This window comes from Mastigoproctus giganteus, chromosome 13, assembly GCF_048544385.1.
Source record: "Mastigoproctus giganteus isolate SK-2022 chromosome 13, ASM4854438v1, whole genome shotgun sequence".
NCBI classification, from domain to species: domain Eukaryota; kingdom Metazoa; phylum Arthropoda; class Arachnida; order Uropygi; family Thelyphonidae; genus Mastigoproctus; species Mastigoproctus giganteus.
The window spans coordinates 140,407,747-140,427,609 of record NC_143587.1 but is presented as its reverse complement, the minus strand read 5'-3'; the positions used below and the strand labels follow the sequence as shown (position 1 = coordinate 140,427,609).

Here is a 19,863-nt window from a genome sequence, read left to right as displayed (position 1 = left end):
TATGTACCCTTTTATTTACATGAGATAGTATGTTATTTTTTATATAGGAACAGAGAAATTTCTTTGTTATTGTCAGATCAAACTCAAGAAAAATAACAGCTAAGGCTTCTTGCCAACAGCATTGGCAAGAAGCCTTAGTTGTTATTTTTCTTGAGTTTGATCCTGCAATAACACCTTCCAGCTTGGTTTTGCTGATTAATATGGGTAACTTCTGTTGAGCTCTCTGACTGCTGGTGGATTGCTGTTCCTTGAACTGTTTATCTTTTTGAAGATTGCTGTAGGCTCCTGCAATGCAATGATCAGTCTCTGAGATGTGATGCTCATCTGTGGACAGTGTCTCTTCAGCGGTTTCTGTTGTAGCCTGCTTGTCTAGCTCGTTGTGCTGTAGCTGAGTTTGAGATGACCATTGCACAGTACATTTGGTTCATCATGTGCTAATTGAATTAATTGATGATGTATAATGTTTTCATGTATGTAGGTATTGTTAATATTTGTATATTGTACCATGTCTATAATATGTACAGTGGATTTGCCAGATTTTTTGGCTAGGGGCTGCTTTACTCAATAAATGAATGGGGGGGGGGAGGAATGCAACCCATTCTTTCTCACAGACACTCAAAAACCGATCACCACTTGTGCAAACTACAATCTTATATCAACCATTTCTGACTTTGAGCCTTCACCAGTGTCACAGACCAGTCCATTCCTATACAAAGGGGTGTTGAAAATGCAAAGCCAACTCAGCATATGTACTCTTTGTTATTGAATCAGTCCAGAAACTTTTTTTTCAGCCTGGACTGTACTTGTTAACAGGAGAGATTGCTTCTACAGGGATGGGATACACTTAAATAGAAAGGGTGCAAGAATTTTTGCTGATGCTGTCGAGGCAGTGTTAGGTGGGTCGGAAAACTGCTAGTTGGGAGGGATACAAGGACTAATAGATTAACAGTAGCCACTGGCAGAGGTGGAAGTGATTCTTGCACTGCTTCTATTCAAATGAGCAGAAGTCTGAAAAACAAGATGCAGGATATTTCAGAGACTGCTGGTAGTCATTGCGTTACAAGTAAACACATGGGTTGTGTTAGGGTAGCTAAGAATAGAAACAGGTGCATGTATACCTGCATGTACACCAATGCTAGGAGTTTGGTAAATAAATTTGATGAATTTGAGGTATTGCTCAAAACATCAAAGGCAGATATTGTTGGGATATCAGAGACGTGGTGTCACACAGATATAAGTAATGCAGAACTGGAATTTGGGGAATACAATGTATATAGAAAGGATAGACAGGACAGGAGGGGAGGAGGGGTTATGCTATTAATTAAAAAACACATAAAGTCAAAGGAAGTGAAGCCAGTTGACATCGATGGACAGGGCAGTGTCGAGTCAGTTTGGTGTGACATAAGCATAGGGAAATCAAAATTGAGAGTAGGAGTGTGCTATAGGCCTAATGACTCTGATGAGTATAATAATATATTGTACAGGGAAATAGAGTGGGCCAGTAAATCAGAGAGTCTTATAATGGGGGATTTTAATTTCCCAGATATTGACTGGAATTTGTGGGTTGGTCACTCGCACACTAGCAAGGCTTTTGTGGATTTATTGGATGATTGTTTTCTACATCAGCATGTTCGTGAGGCAACAAGAGGGAGCAATACTCTTGATCTGATTATCAGTAGTGATTCTTCATGCATTAAGAACCTGCAGATAAATGAACCACTAGGTGGCAGTGATCACAGTGTGTTGAAGTGGGATTTACTCAAGGAGGTAACTACCATCAGAGGTAAAGGGAAGGGTGTTTGTTTTCGTAAAGGCGACTATGATGGTCTGAGACAGTATTTAAATTCTATACAGTGGGACCAACTGATGATGTTACCAACAGCAAACTCAAAATGGGAAGCATTCAAGGAACTAATCTTGGTGGCTACCAGGCTTTACATACCAACTAAGAAATATTGTTCAAGGTTTAGGCCTAAATGGTTGTCAGATGGACTAATGAGACATGTGGCAGAGAAGAAAAATGCATGGGATACATACAAATTAATGGGTGACATGGAAGCCTATGATAGATATAAGTTGGTCTGTAACCAAGTCACAAAGGAGATTAGGCAGGCAAAGGCAGACTACGAAAAATCCTTGGCAAAGGATGCAAAGAAAAACAGAAAGGAGTTCTTTACATACTTGAACTCGAGAAGGAAAGGGATGAATCAGATTGGTCCACTGGATATTGATGGTTCAACAGTTGAGGATCCTGCTCAGGTGGCTAACAATCTAAACGAGTATTTTGCATCTACATTCACGCATGAGGAGTTATTCAGGAAGGAGAATGATGTAGGTAAAGTAAACATTTGCAGTGAGCTGGATGATTTTGTAATAACTGAGAGGAAAGTGGAGGAGAGATTGTTGAGGATAAACATAAAAAAGGCACCTGGGGTGGATGGGATCTATCCAGTTATATTAAAGGAGGCAGCAAAGGAAGTATGCAAACCCCTAGCCATAATTATGAGAGCTTCTTTGGACTCAGGGGAGGTACCCATAGACTGGAGATGTGCAAATGTAACCCCAATTCACAAAGGAGGATCAAAGGCTGACACAAGTAATTATAGACCTGTTAGTTTAACTTCTGTTCCAGGTAAATTAATGGAGGCACTGGTTAAAGAAGCACTGCGGGATCATCTAGACAAGAATTCAGTTATAGCTCAGACGCAGCATGGTTTTGTTAAGGGCAGGTCTTGCCTGACCAATTTGATTGGATACTATGATGTAGTCACAAAAGAACTGGATGCAGGGAATAACTTTGATATTATATATTTGGATCTTAGAAAGGCTTTTGATACTGTTGCACATGGAAGACTGCTGCACAAATTGGAGCAGTGTGGCATTGGAGGCAAATTGCTGCTATGGATAAGGGGATGGTTGAGTGGCAGAAGACAGAGAGTGGTAATCAATGGACACTGCTCAACGTGGACTAATGTTATTAGTGGAGTTCCTCAAGGTTCAGTGTTGGGTCCATTGTTGTTTTCGGTGTTTATGAATGATATTGATGATGGGATATCAAGTTTAATGTCTAAGTTTGCAGATGATACAAAGGTTGGCAGGGTCGTTAAGGACACTACTGACGCTATGCTGCTGCAACAGGATCTGGAAAGGTTGAACAGATGGGCTGAGAGGTGGCAAATGAAGTTTAACATTGACAAATAAAGTACTACATATGGGTAACAGTAACCCCAGAGCAATGTATCAACTCTGCGGTACTACACTGACAGTGGTGGAGAATGAAAAGGACCTGGGGGTAATTGTGCAGGCAGATATGAAGTTCTCTGAGCAGTGCAGACGAGCTGCAAGAGTAGCTCATGGTGTCTTGTCAATGATATACAGGAATTTTTCTAGCAGGGATAAGGAGGTGATTATTCCCTTGTATAAGGCAATGGTTAGGCCACATCTTGAGTACTGTATACAGGTCTGGAGGCCTCATTTCAAGAAGGATGTAGAGCTGCTGGAACGGGTACAGAGAAGGGCAACAAGATTAGTAAATGGAACAAAGGGTTGCTCTTACGAAGAAAGGCTTAAGTTTTGCATATTACAGAGTCTGGAGACTAGGCACCGGCGAGGTGATCTGATAGAGGTGTATAAGGCTTTGAATGGTTTGAGCATGCTCAATGCCAATGGGATTCTTCATCTTTCTCAGAATAATCACCTCAGAGGGCATAAATTCAAATTGAGGAAGGACGGATGTCGGATAGATGTGCGGAAATTTGCCTTTGGCCAGCGGGTGGTTGGTTGGTGGAACCGACTTCCATCACTTGTTGTTGAAGTTGATAGCCTAAACAAATTTAAAGCTCAACTGGACAGGTATTTCGAACGAACGGAGGGGTGAAATGGGAGAGGGTTTTTTTTTTTGGCTGATGCTGAATAAGCTTGCTTTCTTGCATCATATGCCTCTACTAATGCTAATACGTGTGCAAACTACAATCTTTTGTCAACCATTTCTGACTTTGAGCCTTCACCAGTGTCACAGACCAGTCCATTCCTATACAAAGGGGTGTTGAAAATGCAAAGCCAACTCAGCATATGTACTCTTTGTTATTGAATCAGTCCAGAAACTTTTGACTTACCTTGCATTTATCATATCAGTTGGTTGAAACACTGATGACTGATTGTGATAGTTTCACATTATGAGAGTTTAATCAAATTTTTTCACTTTATCCTAATCAAACAAAATTTTTGCTTGTTTTGCCTGTAAAATATTTTTGCAGTAAGTTCATGTACGTTCAGCTCACTTATGATATTACAGAGATTGTTAATTAACTCAGCAGCAGTCTTTTTTATTTCTGGAACAAGTTTTTTTTTTTTTTTTTTGCTTGGAGTATACCAGTACTTGACCTTTTACTAATCTGCCTTTAACATTTAACTAACAATTAATGTGCAGTAGATGTTTAGGAGGTGAACCTCTCAGAAGCAATCACCATTTGTTAATTACAAAAACAGAATTAGATTTCAAAACTGGATATTCATAGTTCTTTTATTAAAACTGCAATCTTGATTGTATCTGCTATATATTTTTCATCAGCTTTAGTTTTATATATATATTCCAGCTATTGAAGCCTTAAAGAAAGCTCATAACGAAGATTTAAAACTAGAAATGGCCAAATTTAGGGAAGATTATGGCAAGAAAATGAGATTACAACAGAAAACTGAAATTTTTCGACATGAATATCAGTGAGTAGATTCTTCAATTACTTTCATATAACTGATTCATACAAATGAAATAAATAAAAATAGTATATGTGAATTCAGTTTATGTTCCTTTTGATTGTACTAATATAAGTTAAAACAGAAGCATCAGAAATTGACCACAAATAAGTAATGTATATGGTATTTTTAAGGTTTCTTAATTTTGTTTTCCATTGGAAATGCTATATTCTGATAGTTAACAGAACACATGATAAACTGCTACTAGGCTTAGGGGCTTAGAGGGGAACAGGTATCCTGTGTGTTATCAGACACTCAGCCTAAAACACTGATGGATCTAATATCTCTCTATTACAGAAGATTTAGGAGAAGTCCGGTTGGCCTGCCTCCCTAAAATCCACTCATGCACACCTTCTCGATGGTAAGCCCTGTTACGTCACTTAGGTGGCAACGAACATGTAGAGTGGTTCTCTTCAAGATGCCTGGTCAGCGTGAAGAGGAAAAGAACAAACCCTCCAGCATATGACATCACAACAATTCAAATGGCCCTCAGTCCCCAGCAGCTTTCACTCCCCCTCTTACGGCACCGAGAGGATCAGAGTGGAAGCAGAGAGTGCTGAGAATCTCTGGGTACGACCAGGCTGCCATGCACGAAAACTGAACTTGGCCTGTTATAACGTACGATCACTCATCAGTGAAGACAGGATATTAGAGCTGGAAAAGGAATTAGAAAATGTGAATTGGAATATCATCGGTTTGGCTGAAACAAGAAGAAGAAATGAATCACTTATAAGTTTATCAAGTGGAAATCTGCTGTACACCAATGGAAACAGTGAAAGGAGTGAAGGTGGAATTGGGTTTCTGGTCCATAAAGATTTTAAAAACAACATTATGGAATTCAAAAGTACATCACAAAGGGTGTCAAGACTAATACTCAAGATTTCTAAGAGGTACAAGCTAAAGATTATAATGATTTATGCACCAACATCGAGCCATGATGATGAAGAGGTTGAAGAAATGTACACCGAAATTGAGAGTCTTCTAGATGAGCAGAAAACCCACTACACTATTATTATGGGGGTATTCAATGCTAAGGTTGGAAAAAGGCAAAACAGCGCAGAAAGAGGAACTATAGGAAATTTTGGAATTGGTGAGAGAAATAAAAGAGGTGAAAGACTTGTGGAATTTGCAGAATCTCAAGGACTGTCAGTAATGAACACTTTTTTCAAGAAAAGGGTGAACAGAAAGTGGACATGGAAGAGTCCAAATGGATTAACAACTAATGAAATCAACTTCATCCTCACTAACAGAAGATATATTGTGAATGATGTTACTGTCCTGAATAAGGTAAATGTTGGAAGTGATCACAGAATGGTAAGATATACACTTGATATAGGTGTAGGAAAGGAAAGGAAAAAACTGACTCGAATAAATAATACAAAGGTCTTTGAGATAACAGAGGAGGAGAAAAAGCAGTATGTACTAGAACTTAAGAACAAGTTTGAGCTTCTGCAGACTGCTCAGGACCAAGATATCGACAAGGAATATTACAACTTTCTGAAAGTGATAAAGCCCAAGAAACCTATAGGGAAAAAGAAATCCAAAGAAGAAAAAATTAGTCAAGAAACACTTGTCATGATGAACCGAAGATGACAAATGAAGAGGAAGAAAAACACTGACAGGGAGAAAATTGAGTATACTGAGTTATGCAAAGCCATTAGAAAGAGACTCAGAGAGGACATAAGAAGATTTAACACAAGAAAAGTAGAACAAGCATTAAGGGAAAACAAAGGATTTAAATCAGCAGCCATGAGCAGTAATACAGAAAGACAAATGATACTGAAACTGAAGAATAGCGATGGTGTACTTATAAACAGCAGAGAAGGCATAATTCAAATAGGAGAAGACTACTATAGAGAATTATACAAGGAGCGAGGGAATGATACCAGCAGTGGGAAAGATGGATTGCAAAGAAGCAACACATACGACATACCCGATATTCTTCCTGATGAGGTAGAACATGCATTGAAGAAAATGAAGAATCGGAAAGCCTCGGGGGAAGATGAAGTTACTGTAGAGTTGTTAAAATTGGGAGGAAGAGACATAACACAAAAACTGGCAAGGCTCTTCACAAAGTGCATTAGAAAAGGTGTGATGCCTAAGCAATGGAATAATGCAATCATAGTTTTGCTGAATAAGAAAGGAGATAAATCAGAAATTTGAAATTATAGACCAATTAGCTTGTTATCCCACATCTACAAGTTGTTCACAAGGGTCATTACTAACAGATTAGAAAGAATACTTGATGAGAATCAACTGAAAGAGAAAGCTGGCTTTAGGACAGGATTCTCAACTATGGATCACCTTCACGTAATATCACAGCTAATGGAGAAAGCAAATGAATATAAAACACCATTATGCCTGGCATTTGTGGATTATGGAAAGGCATTTGACTCCATACAGCATAAGGCAATGTTTCTGGCACTGGAAAGACAAGGCATAGATACCCCATATATTATGATTTTGAAGAAAATATATGAGAGTGCTACCTCCTTTATTAGACTAGACAAAGACAGTATGAAATTTAAAATCGAGAAAGGAGTTCGACAAAGAGACACAATATCTCCGAAGCTGTTTACTGCTGCCCTTGAAGCTTTCAGAAAATTCGACTGGTCGCAGAAAGGAGTCAATGTGAACAGAGAGTACCTAAACCATTTACGATTTGCAGATGACATTGTGGTTATAAGCCACGATCCTAAAGAATTAAGAGGGAAATCTTAATCAGTTATGCACAGTTAGTAAGGATTTTGGATTAAAGATGAATATGGCTAAAACATGAACAAGTATGCCAGAGAAAGGGAAATAATGATTGAAGGAGCAGTAATTGAAAAGGTGGAGTCATATAATTATCTGGGACATGTTATTAGCTGTAATAATGATAAATGGCTGGACGTCAAGAGAAGAATAAATTTTGGATGGATAGCATTCAGGTCATTACTGAAGAGCAATATCCCAGTTTGTCTGAAACGCAAAATAATGAATCAATGTATACTCCCCACCATGACTTATGGAAGTGAAACTTGGGCACTCACCAAAAGAATGGAAGAGAAGCTGAGAACTACACATCGAAGAATGGAACGAATTATACTGGGAATCAGACTGTTAGATAAGAAGAGAAACACATGGATTAGGCAGCAAACTCAAGTAAAGGACATTCTTATCAAAACTAAAGAACTAAAATGGTCTCGGGCAGGACACATAGCTCGAAGACATGATGACAGATGGACTAAGAAAATAACAGAATGGTACCCAAGAGGAGCTAGAAGAAAACCTGGAAGACAAAAGCGGAGATGGATAGATGAAATTCATGAGTTTTTGGGTAGTAAATGGATGGCCAGTGCTCAAAACAGAAGGAACTGGAAAGTTGCTGGAGAGGCCTTCATCCTGCAGTGGATTGAAAATGGCTGATGATGATGATGATGATAAACTGCTAAGTAAATTTAAGGTATATGAGCACTTCAGTAGTTAAGTTGACCATAAAGATTCAAAGGAATTGTGTGATGCTTCATCTGATGAGGAGGAGATCCGTAAAGAGAAAATAGAAAAATTATTAAATACTCATGTTTGAAACAACATGAGTGATAATTTTCTTGGAATAATAGCTGGTAAAGCAAACTATTCACTGTATTGGTTAAAAAGGTCATTAAACTGTTTTTTAATCAACAACAAAATCTGACCCCTCTTTATGTATTTTTTGGAGTGAATTAATAATTAAAGAGGAAAATTACATTTGAAAAATTCAATAAAAAACACTTACTTAGGTCACCATTATGGCCTCCGTAGTCGAGTGGTCAGGAGCGGGAGTGCAGTAACACACGCTCTTTGAGTAGACCGGGGTTCAAGCCCCTGACTGCTGAATACGGTCGATCTGCCAACCCGCACTGGACCAGCGTGGCAGATTATGGTCCATTTCCCTCAGCATGAATTGTTGAGGAGGCTTCCATCCTGCAGTGGGTTGATAAATGGCTGCACTTTACCTTTTTATGAACTGTTGCATAAATTTCATCTTTCTTACATAGTTCTGGAACCCTTCCATATGCCATTCCTACTATGAAGCCTAATCACCACATAACACATATTTTATCAGTAGTCACTAAAATCACATTAAATTATAAAGTAGGATCATTGCATACAGTTTGCCGTCCTACAGTATAACAAAGAATGATCACATAAATAAAAGTGGTGTCAGATCAATTTCCTCCATTTGTTATGGTAATTCCATACAAATGGAGGCTTTTCTTAATTTTCAAGTAATAAAAATTTAATTCCACAAGTTGAACACAGAATTACAGTTTATTAGTTACCAAGTGTAATACAGTTATTACAAAAAATAAATTGCGAATAGCCAGATGATCTTGTGCTAAATCCAATAATTAGCACTTCAGTAGTTAAGTTGACCATAAAGATTCAAAGGAATTGTGTTAAGGCATTAGCATGTGATGCAAGAAAGCAAGCCTATACAGCATCAGCCAAATAAAAAAAAAAAAACACTTCCCATTTCACCATCCATTTTTCTCCTAAAGTTTGTCTAGTTCTGCCTTGAATTTATTTAAGCTGTCAACTTCTACAACGATACACAGAATATTTTTTAGCAACCTGACAGCTAAAGGCAAATTAAAATACATCTGTTCTACAACTGTCTTTCCTCAGTTTGAATTTATGTCCTCTCAAGTGCATAATCTGAGCAACAGCAAAAATCACATCAGCATTGAGCTTGCTCAAACCATTCAAGGCCTCATTCAATCAGATCACCTTGCAGGTGCCTGGCCTTCAGAGAGTGCAATCTGCAAAATTTAAGCCTTTCTTGTTAAGAGAAACTTTTTATTCCCCTAATCAATCTCGACCTTCTCTGTACTCATTCCAGCAGCTCTACAATCCTTCCTAAAATGAGGCCCCCAGACCTGTATGCAGTACTTAAGGTTTGGCCTGATGATTGCCTTGTACAAGGGGATAATCATCTCTTTATCCCTGCTAACAAAATTCCTGTATATTGACAAGATCCCATAAGCTGCTCTTGCAGCCTGTCTGCACTGATCAGAAAACTTCATATCTGGCCGCACAATTACCCTCAAGTCTTTTTCATTCTCCACTACCCTGAGTGTACCACCACACAGTTGGTACATTACTCTGGGGTTACTGTTTCCCATATGTAGTACTTTACATTTGTCAATGTTACACTTCATTTGCCACCTCTCAGATCATGTTGCAGCAGAGTACTATCATTGCTTCATTAACAACCCTACCAACCTTTGTATTGTCAGAAAACTTGGACATTAAGCTCGATATACCTTCATCAATATTATTAATAAATTTAGAAAACAACAATGGGCCCAACACCGAACCCTGGGGGACTCCGCTAATAATAGTAGCCCACGAAGGGTAGTCATCATTGAATACCACTCTTTGTCTTCTCCTACTCAACCATCCCTTTATCCACAGCAGAAACTTTCCCTTAATGCCATACTGCTCCAATTTGTACAGTAGTTTTCTATGTGCAACAATATCAAAAGCTTTCCTAAAATCCAAGTATATGATATCAAAATTATTTTTTGCATCCAGTTCCTTTGTGACCACACCCTAGTATCCAATCAAATTGGTCTGACTAGACTTCCCCTTAATAAATCCATGCTGTGTTTGAAGTATAATAGAGGCCTTGTCTAGATGATCCTGCATTACTTCTTTTACCAGCAACTCCATTATTTTCCCCAGAACAGAAGTTAAACTAAGAGGTCTGTAATTACTCATGTCACCCTCTTGATCCCCTCCATTTCTGAATTGTGAATACATTTGCACATCTCCAGTCTGTGGTTATCACCACTGAGTCCAAAGATGCTCTTATAATCATGGCTAAGGGTTTGCATACTTCCTTTGCTGCCTCTTTTAATATAACCGGATAGATCCCATTCACGCGGTGTCTTTCTTATGTTTTAACTTCAAAAATTTCTCCTCCGTTAATAAATGCTTATGTGTGAATGTAGATGCAAAATACTCATTCAATTTATCAGCTACCGGAGCAGAATCATCGACAATTGAACCATCGATATCAAGTGGACAATCTGATTCATGCTCTCCCTTCTAGAGTTGATATAAGTAAAGACGTCTTGGCTGTTTTTCTTTGCATCCTTTGCCAAAGATTTCTCGTAATCTGCCTTTGCTTGCCTAACCTCCTCTGTGACTTAATTACAGACTAGCTTATATCTGCCATAGGCTTCTGTGTCGCCTGATAATTTATGTGCATCCCATGCACTTTCCTTCTCTGCCATGAGTCTCATTAGTTCACCTGACCCATTTAGGCCTAAACCTTGAACAGCATTTCTTAGATAGTAATGAAAAGAATAGTAGTTTCCAAGGTAGGCGCCTCCGTAGCCAGGTGGGCAGGAGCGGCAGTGCGTAGCACACGCTTCTTGATTAGACCGGGGTTCGAGCCCATGACCACCAAATACGGAGGATGCGGAAAGGCCAGGGAATGACCACCACATATCTCCGGAGCAATATGGCCTTAGTTGCTAATGCTCCTAAAAACCAAATAACAACAACAACCAAGATTACTTCCTTGAATGCTTCCCATTTTGAATTTGCTGTTGGTAAGATCATCAGTTGGTCCCACTGTATAGAATTTAAACTCTGAGACCACTGTAGTCATCTTTACAAAAGCAAAAAACCTTCCTTTTACCCTCGATGGTAGTTACACATCTTTGAGTAAATCCCACATCAGTACACTCTGATCACTGCCACCAAGCCATTCCTTTATCTGCAGATAGTTAATGCATGAATAATCACTGCTGATAATCAGATCAAGAGTGTTACTCCCTCTGGTTGCCTCTCGAACATGCTTCTATAGAAAACAATCATCCAATAAATCTACAAAAGTCTTGCTAGTGTGTGAGTGACCAACCCCCACGTTCCAGTCAATATCTGAGAAGTTAAAATTCCCCATTATAAGACAATCTGATTTACTGGCCCACTATTTCTCTGTACAGTTTTTGTTGTTGTACTGATTAGAGTCATTAGGCCTGTAACACTCCTACTCTCAATTTTGCTCTCCCAGTGGCTATGTCACACCAAACTGACCAAACCTAATTAACAGTATAACTCCTATCCCTTCTGTACAATTGTACTCCCCAAATTCCAATTGTGCATTCTTTATATCTGTGTGACACCATGTCTCTGATATCTCAACATTATCTGCCTTTGATGTCTTGACCAGCATCTCAAATTCATCAAATTTATTTACAGTACTCCTAGCATTGGTGTACATGCAAGTATACATGCACCTGTTCTTACTCCAATACAGCCCATGTATTTACTTGTTCCATGATAACTCCCAGCAGTACTTGAAATTCCCGGCACCTTGCTTTCCAGGCTGCTGCTCATTCCAATAGAAGCAGTGCAAGAATCACTTTCACCTCTTCCTGCCCCTGCTGTTAATATATCAGTCTGTGAATCCTCCAAAGCTAGCAGTTTTGTGACCCACCTAACACTGCCTTTATAGCATCAACAAATATCCTTGCACCCTTTCTATTTAAGTGTATCCCATCCTGGTAGAAGCAGTCTCTCCTGTTAAGAAGCACAGGCCATGCTAAGAAAAATTCTACCCCATGAGCCTTGCACAATCTCTACATGGCCTAATTGATTAACCAGTCATATACTCCCTCCTGTCGTGTCTAGGCAGAATTGCAAACACTCAAATATAACCCTAACTTGTGACTTTTTTTCAACGTTGACCTGTACTTGTTAAGTCTGCACATCTGCTCTTAATGTCATTAATACCAGTGTGTGTGCAACAATATCACCTTTTGTGCCCTTAAAAGATGATATCTGCTCTAGGTCATAAACTTTTGCTCCTGTCTGACATATCCTGGTCCTGGTCCTATTCCCGTTTCTCTGAAATAGTCACCAATGGTAACTGGCTCCTGGGAGACCAGTGCATTCTGCCTTGAAGATTGCCACTGTTTTGGGTGATGCCCGAAATCAATGCTCTTGCATTGATTTTGGCAGCTCAGAGCTTGATGGGCCCCCATTTTAATTCCTTTGAGGGCATCTACCCCACTCTTCATACTCTCATAGATGCCCATCAGAACACAGAGTTGGCACCTAATTTCTTTACACTCTCTGCACCTAGCACACACAAAGACTTGGCTAGATATTCTGTTCTGTTCCATTAATGTTTTGTAAACTTTTTGGGTAGAAAGGAAGAAAGAAGAGATAAGTTTTAAACCCATAAATTAGCATAACATCTTAATCAAAAACTGTTATTTTAGATGAAACCTAAATAAATTGCATAAAACAATTGGGTATTTTAAATAAAATTGTTGCAAATGGTTTGGTAACAGAGTACAGAAATTATTATCTCTTGTCTGAAATGTTAATAATAGGAAAGAGAAAACACATGACTAAATTCTATCGCACTCTGCATACTGACAAAACTAATTCTGAAGTTGCAACTGTGGATTTCAATAATCTTTGCTTCACTGTCCTAATCTTGTAGCTATGAGATTAAGATATTGATATCAGTATCATTTCATTTTCTGCTTCTCAGGTTATATCTGGTTGTCCTCAAAGAAATTTTGCTTGTTTGTCCTTGGATGATGTGGTCATTTGTCTCCTGTTGATTCTTTTCTTGCTTTTTAATGACAAAGCATGATCACTTGAATTATTAGACAATAAATAACGTAGTGGCTTATTCTCTGCATATTAGACCTCTCATCAATTCAGTAGAATCAGCAAATAATTCTAAAGTTCTTGGCACTAGTATTTAATGGCTGTCGTTATTGTACTTCTAACTATTAGAACTTAAAAAAAAAAAAAAAAAAAAAAATAGTCTTGACTGCCCATGAAGGTAGCGTGTTCCAATTATTAACAACTTTCTGGAAAACAGAAGCCTCCGTGTAATTCATCTGGTCTATAATTCTTTTTTTAATTTGAGTTTATGCTCCCCCTTCCCGTCCGGTTCTGTATGCTTGTGCAGCAGGTCACGTGTTGTGAAATTTCATCTTTTCTTATATAGTTCAGGAATCCTTTTGTACTTCATTCCCACTGCGAAGGTTAATCACCAAATAGTACATATTTCATCAGTAGTCACTAACTTGACAGCTAAGCCTATGAAACTCAACAGTTCTCAGTGTAGTTTATCAACTCTGTGTCAGTGTAAATGACTTCAAATGCATAACTGAAATATACGTGTTTGCTACAGCCACACAAACAAGTAAAATCATACAGTAAATGATAACTAATAACAATTTTTAAAAAATAAAATAAAAAGCACTAGATCCAGCCTGAGGTGTATAATCTGGCAGCTGTGAGGTTGACCTACAAGTTCTTTGTTTTAAAGATTGCCACACTTTTGACTAAGGTACAGTACTGATGCTAAACTGTTGGCAGCATTCTGCTACAGAATGAATTCGTATTGGTTGAACAAAGATGATGAAGAATAACAGCCCAACCAGTCATATCCAGCTGTTAGGATAGTGGGATATCTAGTTATCAGGAGTGCATTTTATAATTAGTTTTGCTGCAACTTTTTTTTTTTTTTTTTTTTTTACATAAAGATGTATGTTATTGTACTATTTAAATATAAAGTAGTAGCTGAATATTTGTAGTATGAACCATAAAATTATGAAACCTTTGCTTGTTTATATTTTGGGACAGCCATTAAGAACTATCCCAAAAGAAGTCCTCTGATTGCTCTTTCAAAGTTTCATTTATCCTAGAGGATGAACGATACTTTGAAAAACAAAAAAATGTCAAGCTACTTCGCTATAAAATACAGTAAATGTTCCATATTTGCAGGGATTCCTTACTGGAAAAATTCCACTAACATGCAAAGAATTTCCTTATGAAAAAATGTACATTACATTCCACAGATAACAAATTTCCTCTTCCCAGTCCGAAAAGATACTACCCAAATATCAAGTTTACTAGGGAAAAACAGGAAACATATATTCAATAGTATCTCTTCTGTTAGTTATTTTGGAATATCCAGGTTTTTTTCTATAGCAGGCAATTTTTAAAAACATTTATTTTGAGTGCATTTTATTCCTATTCATTTAATGTTATATTTTTCCATAAATTGTCCATTATATCAGTCCTATTTCTGATTAATTTTGATTAGAAGGCACCGTGTGGGTGATCCTTGAAGAAGTTCTACCCATGCCTCATTTTTGTCTTCAGTCTGTTCACTAAGTGCTTTCTTTGTTAGGCACAATATGGCCCAGGAGGCCCTTGTGCCAAAAAACCCCACAACAACAACAACAGCTTTTTTTGTTAGTGGTTTGCATAAAATAGGGCCAGAGCCTTTCAACTTTTAGGGATTTAAGGTTAAGAGATTATTGAAATGCTATATCCATTGGTTGTTTCAAATACCAGTGCCCTTTGTTTCCTAATGAGATGGAGATCGTGCAAATGAATTCCTTCTTTATTCCGTCATTATTCCGTCATATAATTTAATTGTATTCTATTTTTCCTTTGGCATTTTAGTTCAAAAATCCAACAACTCAAAAGCATGTGTCACAAATGAGACAAGGTGATCTCAGTAAACTATATGTACTTTTTTGATAATATACAAAAATCATTGTTTTATTTCATTACACTGCACTAGTGTAAAATTTTGCATTTTTGTTCTCCTCCTCAAGGATGGTAGTAGTAGTAGTAGTGGCATGTGATGCAAGAAAGCAAGTGTATGAGCTTATACAGCATCAGCCAAAAAAAAAAAAAAATCACACCATTCCCTCAAAATGCCTGTCCAGTTCCTCTTAAATTTATTTAACCTATCAACTTCCACAACGACAGATGGAAGTTTGTTCCATCTATTCTACATCTGTCTTTTCTTAATTTGAATTTATGCCCCCTTAGTTTGGAATCTGAACAAGTGGAAGGATCCCATCAGAATTCAGTGTGCTCAACCCATTCAAGGCCTTAAACACCTCAATCAGATGACCACGCAGGTGCCTAGTCTCCAGCCACTGCAATTTGCAGAACTAAAACTTCTCTTGGTAAGAAGATCCCTTCATTCCCCTCACCAATCTTGTTGCCCTTCTCTGAACACGCTCGAGCAAATCTACATCCTTCCTAAAATGAGGCCTCCAGACCTGTACACAGTACTCAAGGTGTAGCCTGACCATTGCCTTATTACAGAGGGGCAATCACCTCCTTTTCCCTGCTAGAAAAATTCCTATATATCATTGACAGAACCCCATGACCTGCCCTGGCAGCCTGTCTGCATTGCTCAGAAAACTTCATATCTGACTGCAAAATTATTCCCAGGTCTTTTTCATTTTCTACCACTTTAAGTGTAGTACCACACAGTTGGTACGTTTCTCTGGGGTTGCTTCTACCCATATACAGTACTTTGCATTTGTCAAGGTTAAACTTCAGTTGCCACTTCTTAGCCCATCTGCCCAAATTTTCTAGATCCTGTTGCAGTAGCACACTGCCATTAACAACCCTGCCAACCTTTCTATCATCTGCACACTTCGACACTAAGCCTGGTATACTTTCATCAATATCATTGATAATTAAACAAAACAACAGTGGATCCAACACCGAACCCTGTGGGACTCCACTAATAACATTAGTCCAAGAAGAGCAGCACCCATTGATTACCACCCTCTGTCTTCTCCCACGCAACCATCCTTTTATCCATTGTAGCAACTTACCCTTAATACCATTCTGCTCCAATTTGTACAATAGTCTTCCATGCACAACAGTGTCAAAAGCTTTCCTGAAATCCAAATATATGATATAAAAATTATTTTTTGCATCCAGTTCCTTTGTAACCACATCATAATATCTTATCAAATTTGTCACACAAGCCTTTCCGTTAACAAACCCATGCTGTGTCTGAATTATTGCTGCAGTCTTGTCTAGATGATCCTGCAATGCATCTTTAACCAGCGACTCCATTATTTTACCTGGAACAGAAGTTAAACTAACTGGTCTGTAATTACTCGTGTCACCCTTCGATCCCCCTTTGTGAATTGGGGATACATTTGCACATCTCCAGTCCGTGGGAACCTCCCCTGAGTCCAAGGATGCTCTCATAATTATGGCTAAGGGTTTGCTTAGTTGCTTTGCCGCTTCCTTAATATAACTGGATAGATCCCATCCACCCCAGGTGCTTTTCTTACATTTAACTTCAACAATTTCTCCTCCACTTTGCTCTCAGTTATTACAAAATCATTAAGCTCCCTGCTACAATGTGATAACCTTCTGCCATTTTCAAACCATAATAACTCCTCATGTGTAAATGCAGATGCAAAATACTCATTCAGTTTGTTTGCTATCTGAGCAGGATCATCAACAGTCAAACCATTGATATCAAGTGTACCAATCAGATCCATCCCCTTCCTTTTAGAGTTTATATAAGTAAAGAAATCCTTGCTTTTTTTCTTAGCATCCTTTGCCAAAGATTTGTAGTAATCTGCCTTCGCCTGCCTGACCTCCTTTGTGACCTGATTACAGACTAGCTTATATCTGCCATAGGATTCTGAGTCGCTTGATAATTTATATGCATTCCATGCATTTTTCTTCTCTGTCACCAGTCTCATTAGTTCATTTGATAACCATTTAGGCCTAAACCTTGAACAATATTTCTTAATAAAGATGAAACTTTTAGTAGCTTCCACGATTAATTCCTTGAATGCTTCCCAATTAGAATTTACTGTTGGTAACATCATCAGTTGATCCCACTGTATAGAATTTAAAAACTGTCTGAGACCACTGCACCTTTACGGAAGCAAAAACCTTTTCCTTTACCCCTGATGGTAATTAAATCTTTAAGTAAATCCCACATCAGTACACTGTGTCACTGCCACCTAGTGGTTCCTTTATCTGCAAATTCTTGATGCACAAATGATCACAGCTGATAACCAGATCAAGAGTATTACTCTCTCTGGTTGCCTCTCAAACATGCTGCTGCAGAAAACAATCATCCAATAAATCCACAAAAGTCTTACTAGTGTGTGAGTGACCACCCCACAAGCTCCAGTCAATATCTGGGAAGTTAAAATCCCCCATTATAAGACATTCTGATTTACTAGCCCACTCTATTTCTCTGTACAATTGTTCATTTTACTCATTCGAGTCATTAGGCCTATAACACACTCCTACTCTTATTTTTGCTTTTGCAGTGCTTATGTCACACCAAACTGACTCAATAGTGCACTGTTCATCTATATCAACTGGATGCACTTCTTTTGATTTTGTTTTTCTTAATTAATATCATGACACCTCCTCCCTTCCTATCCTTTCTGTACACATTGTACTCCCCAAATTCCAATTCTGCGTTCATAATATCAGTGCGACACCACATCTCTGATATCCGCCTTTGATGTCTTGACCAACACTTCAAATTCATCAAATTTATTTACTATACTTCTAGCATTGGTATACATGCACCTGTTCCTATTCCTAGTTACCCTAACACGTCCTATATACTCACCTGTTTCACGATGACTGCCGTCAGTCCCTGAAATCCCCAGCACTCCTCGCTCCAGGTCGCTACTTATTCTAATAGAAGTTGTGCAAGAATCACCTTCGGCTACTTTTAACCTTTTAGTCTGTGAATCCCCCCAAGCTAGCAGTTTTTCGACCCACCTAACACACTGCCTTGATAGCATCAGCAAATATTCTTGCACCGTTTCTATTTAAGTGTGTCCCATCCCTGTAGAAGCAGTCTCTCCTGTTGTATAGAGATGAAATCATGGGATATTCACATACCCCTGGTTTGCACTGTAAGCACACAAGTAATATATTTAAAAATACTACAACTGTTTTGTGTTCACATGATTGAAACCAAATTTCACTGTGACCTGCTAATGATACAGCATGTTAGTATTTGTGATTGTTGTAATTTCCAAATGTAGATATTCTACATCTGCATTTGGATAGAGCAATGTATATGCCCAATATCAGAATGAAGCCAATAAATTTGCTTCAGGAAAAAAAAAATACTCTATCATTGGAGGATAAAAATAATGTAACTTTTATCTATTCTTTTTAAGGAATAATTTATCCTTAGGCATGTAGAGCCTTTATCATTTTCCATCATATTTTGCCTACTTCATATAACTAGTCATGCAGCTTGATAATGTGGTAGTCACACGTTGCCTGGTTTAGGTACAGCTGAAAAAAAAATGTTTCATTACATTTGTAAAATTTTACCTTAGTTATGTGTAATTAAATATATATATTTTTTTACATAATAAGGAATAAGCCATGGAAGCTGCATGAAAAAGGAATATAAATTACAGGTAGCTATAAACTAAAATAAATAAAACAACCAAATATCTCTACAAACACCATTTTCTGGGAATTTGAAGGGCCTAGTTTGAATGTAGAAATATGTGATAAAATTTTTACAGCTTTCATCTCTTTTAGCATTAGCATTAGTAGAGACATTTGATGCAAGAAAGCAAGCTTATGCAGCATCAGCCAAAAAAAAATAAAGTATAATAAATAAATAAAAAATAACCACTTCCACTTTAACCCTCTGTTCGTTCAAAATACCTGTCCAGCTGAGCCTTAAACTTATTTTGGCTATCAACTTCCACGACAAGGGATGGAAGTCTGTTCCACCTACCAACCACTCGCTGGCTAAAGGCAAATTTCCGCACATCTATCCTACATCTGTCTTTCCTCAATTTGAATTTATGCCCTCTCAGGTGATTATTCTGAGCAAGAGGAAGAATCCCATCAGCCTTGAGCATGCTCAACCCATTCAAGGCTTTGTACACCTCTATCAGATCACCTCGCTGGTGCCTAGTCTCCAGACACTGTAATTTGCAAAACTTAAGCCTGTCTTCGTAAGAGCACCCCTTTGTTCCATTCACTAATCTTGTTGCCCTTCTCTGTACTCGTTCCAGCAGCTCTACATCCTTCTTGAAATGAGGCCTCCAGACCTGTATACAGTACTCTAGGTGTGGCCTGACCATTGCCTTATACAAGGGAATAATCACCTCCTTATCCCTGCTAGAAAAATTCCTATATATCATTGACAGTACACCATGAGCTACTCTTGCAGCCCGTCTGCACTGCTCAGAGAACTTCATATCTGCCTGCACAGCCACCCCCAGGTCCCTTTCATTCTCTACCACTGTCAGTGTAGTACCACAG

The 19,863-nt window shown here is 38.3% G+C and overlaps 1 protein-coding gene across 1 annotated transcript in view; it reads left to right on the top strand.

Annotated features, from left to right (window-relative positions):
* Positions 1–19,863, top strand: part of LOC150076491 (uncharacterized) — a 392,042-nt gene that overhangs the window by 354,981 nt on the left and 17,198 nt on the right. The window contains exon 17 of the mRNA XM_090387905.1: positions 4,596–4,719. Coding sequence (XP_090244031.1) covers positions 4,596–4,719 — 124 coding nt within the window. The remainder of the gene's footprint in view (positions 1–4,595; positions 4,720–19,863) is intronic.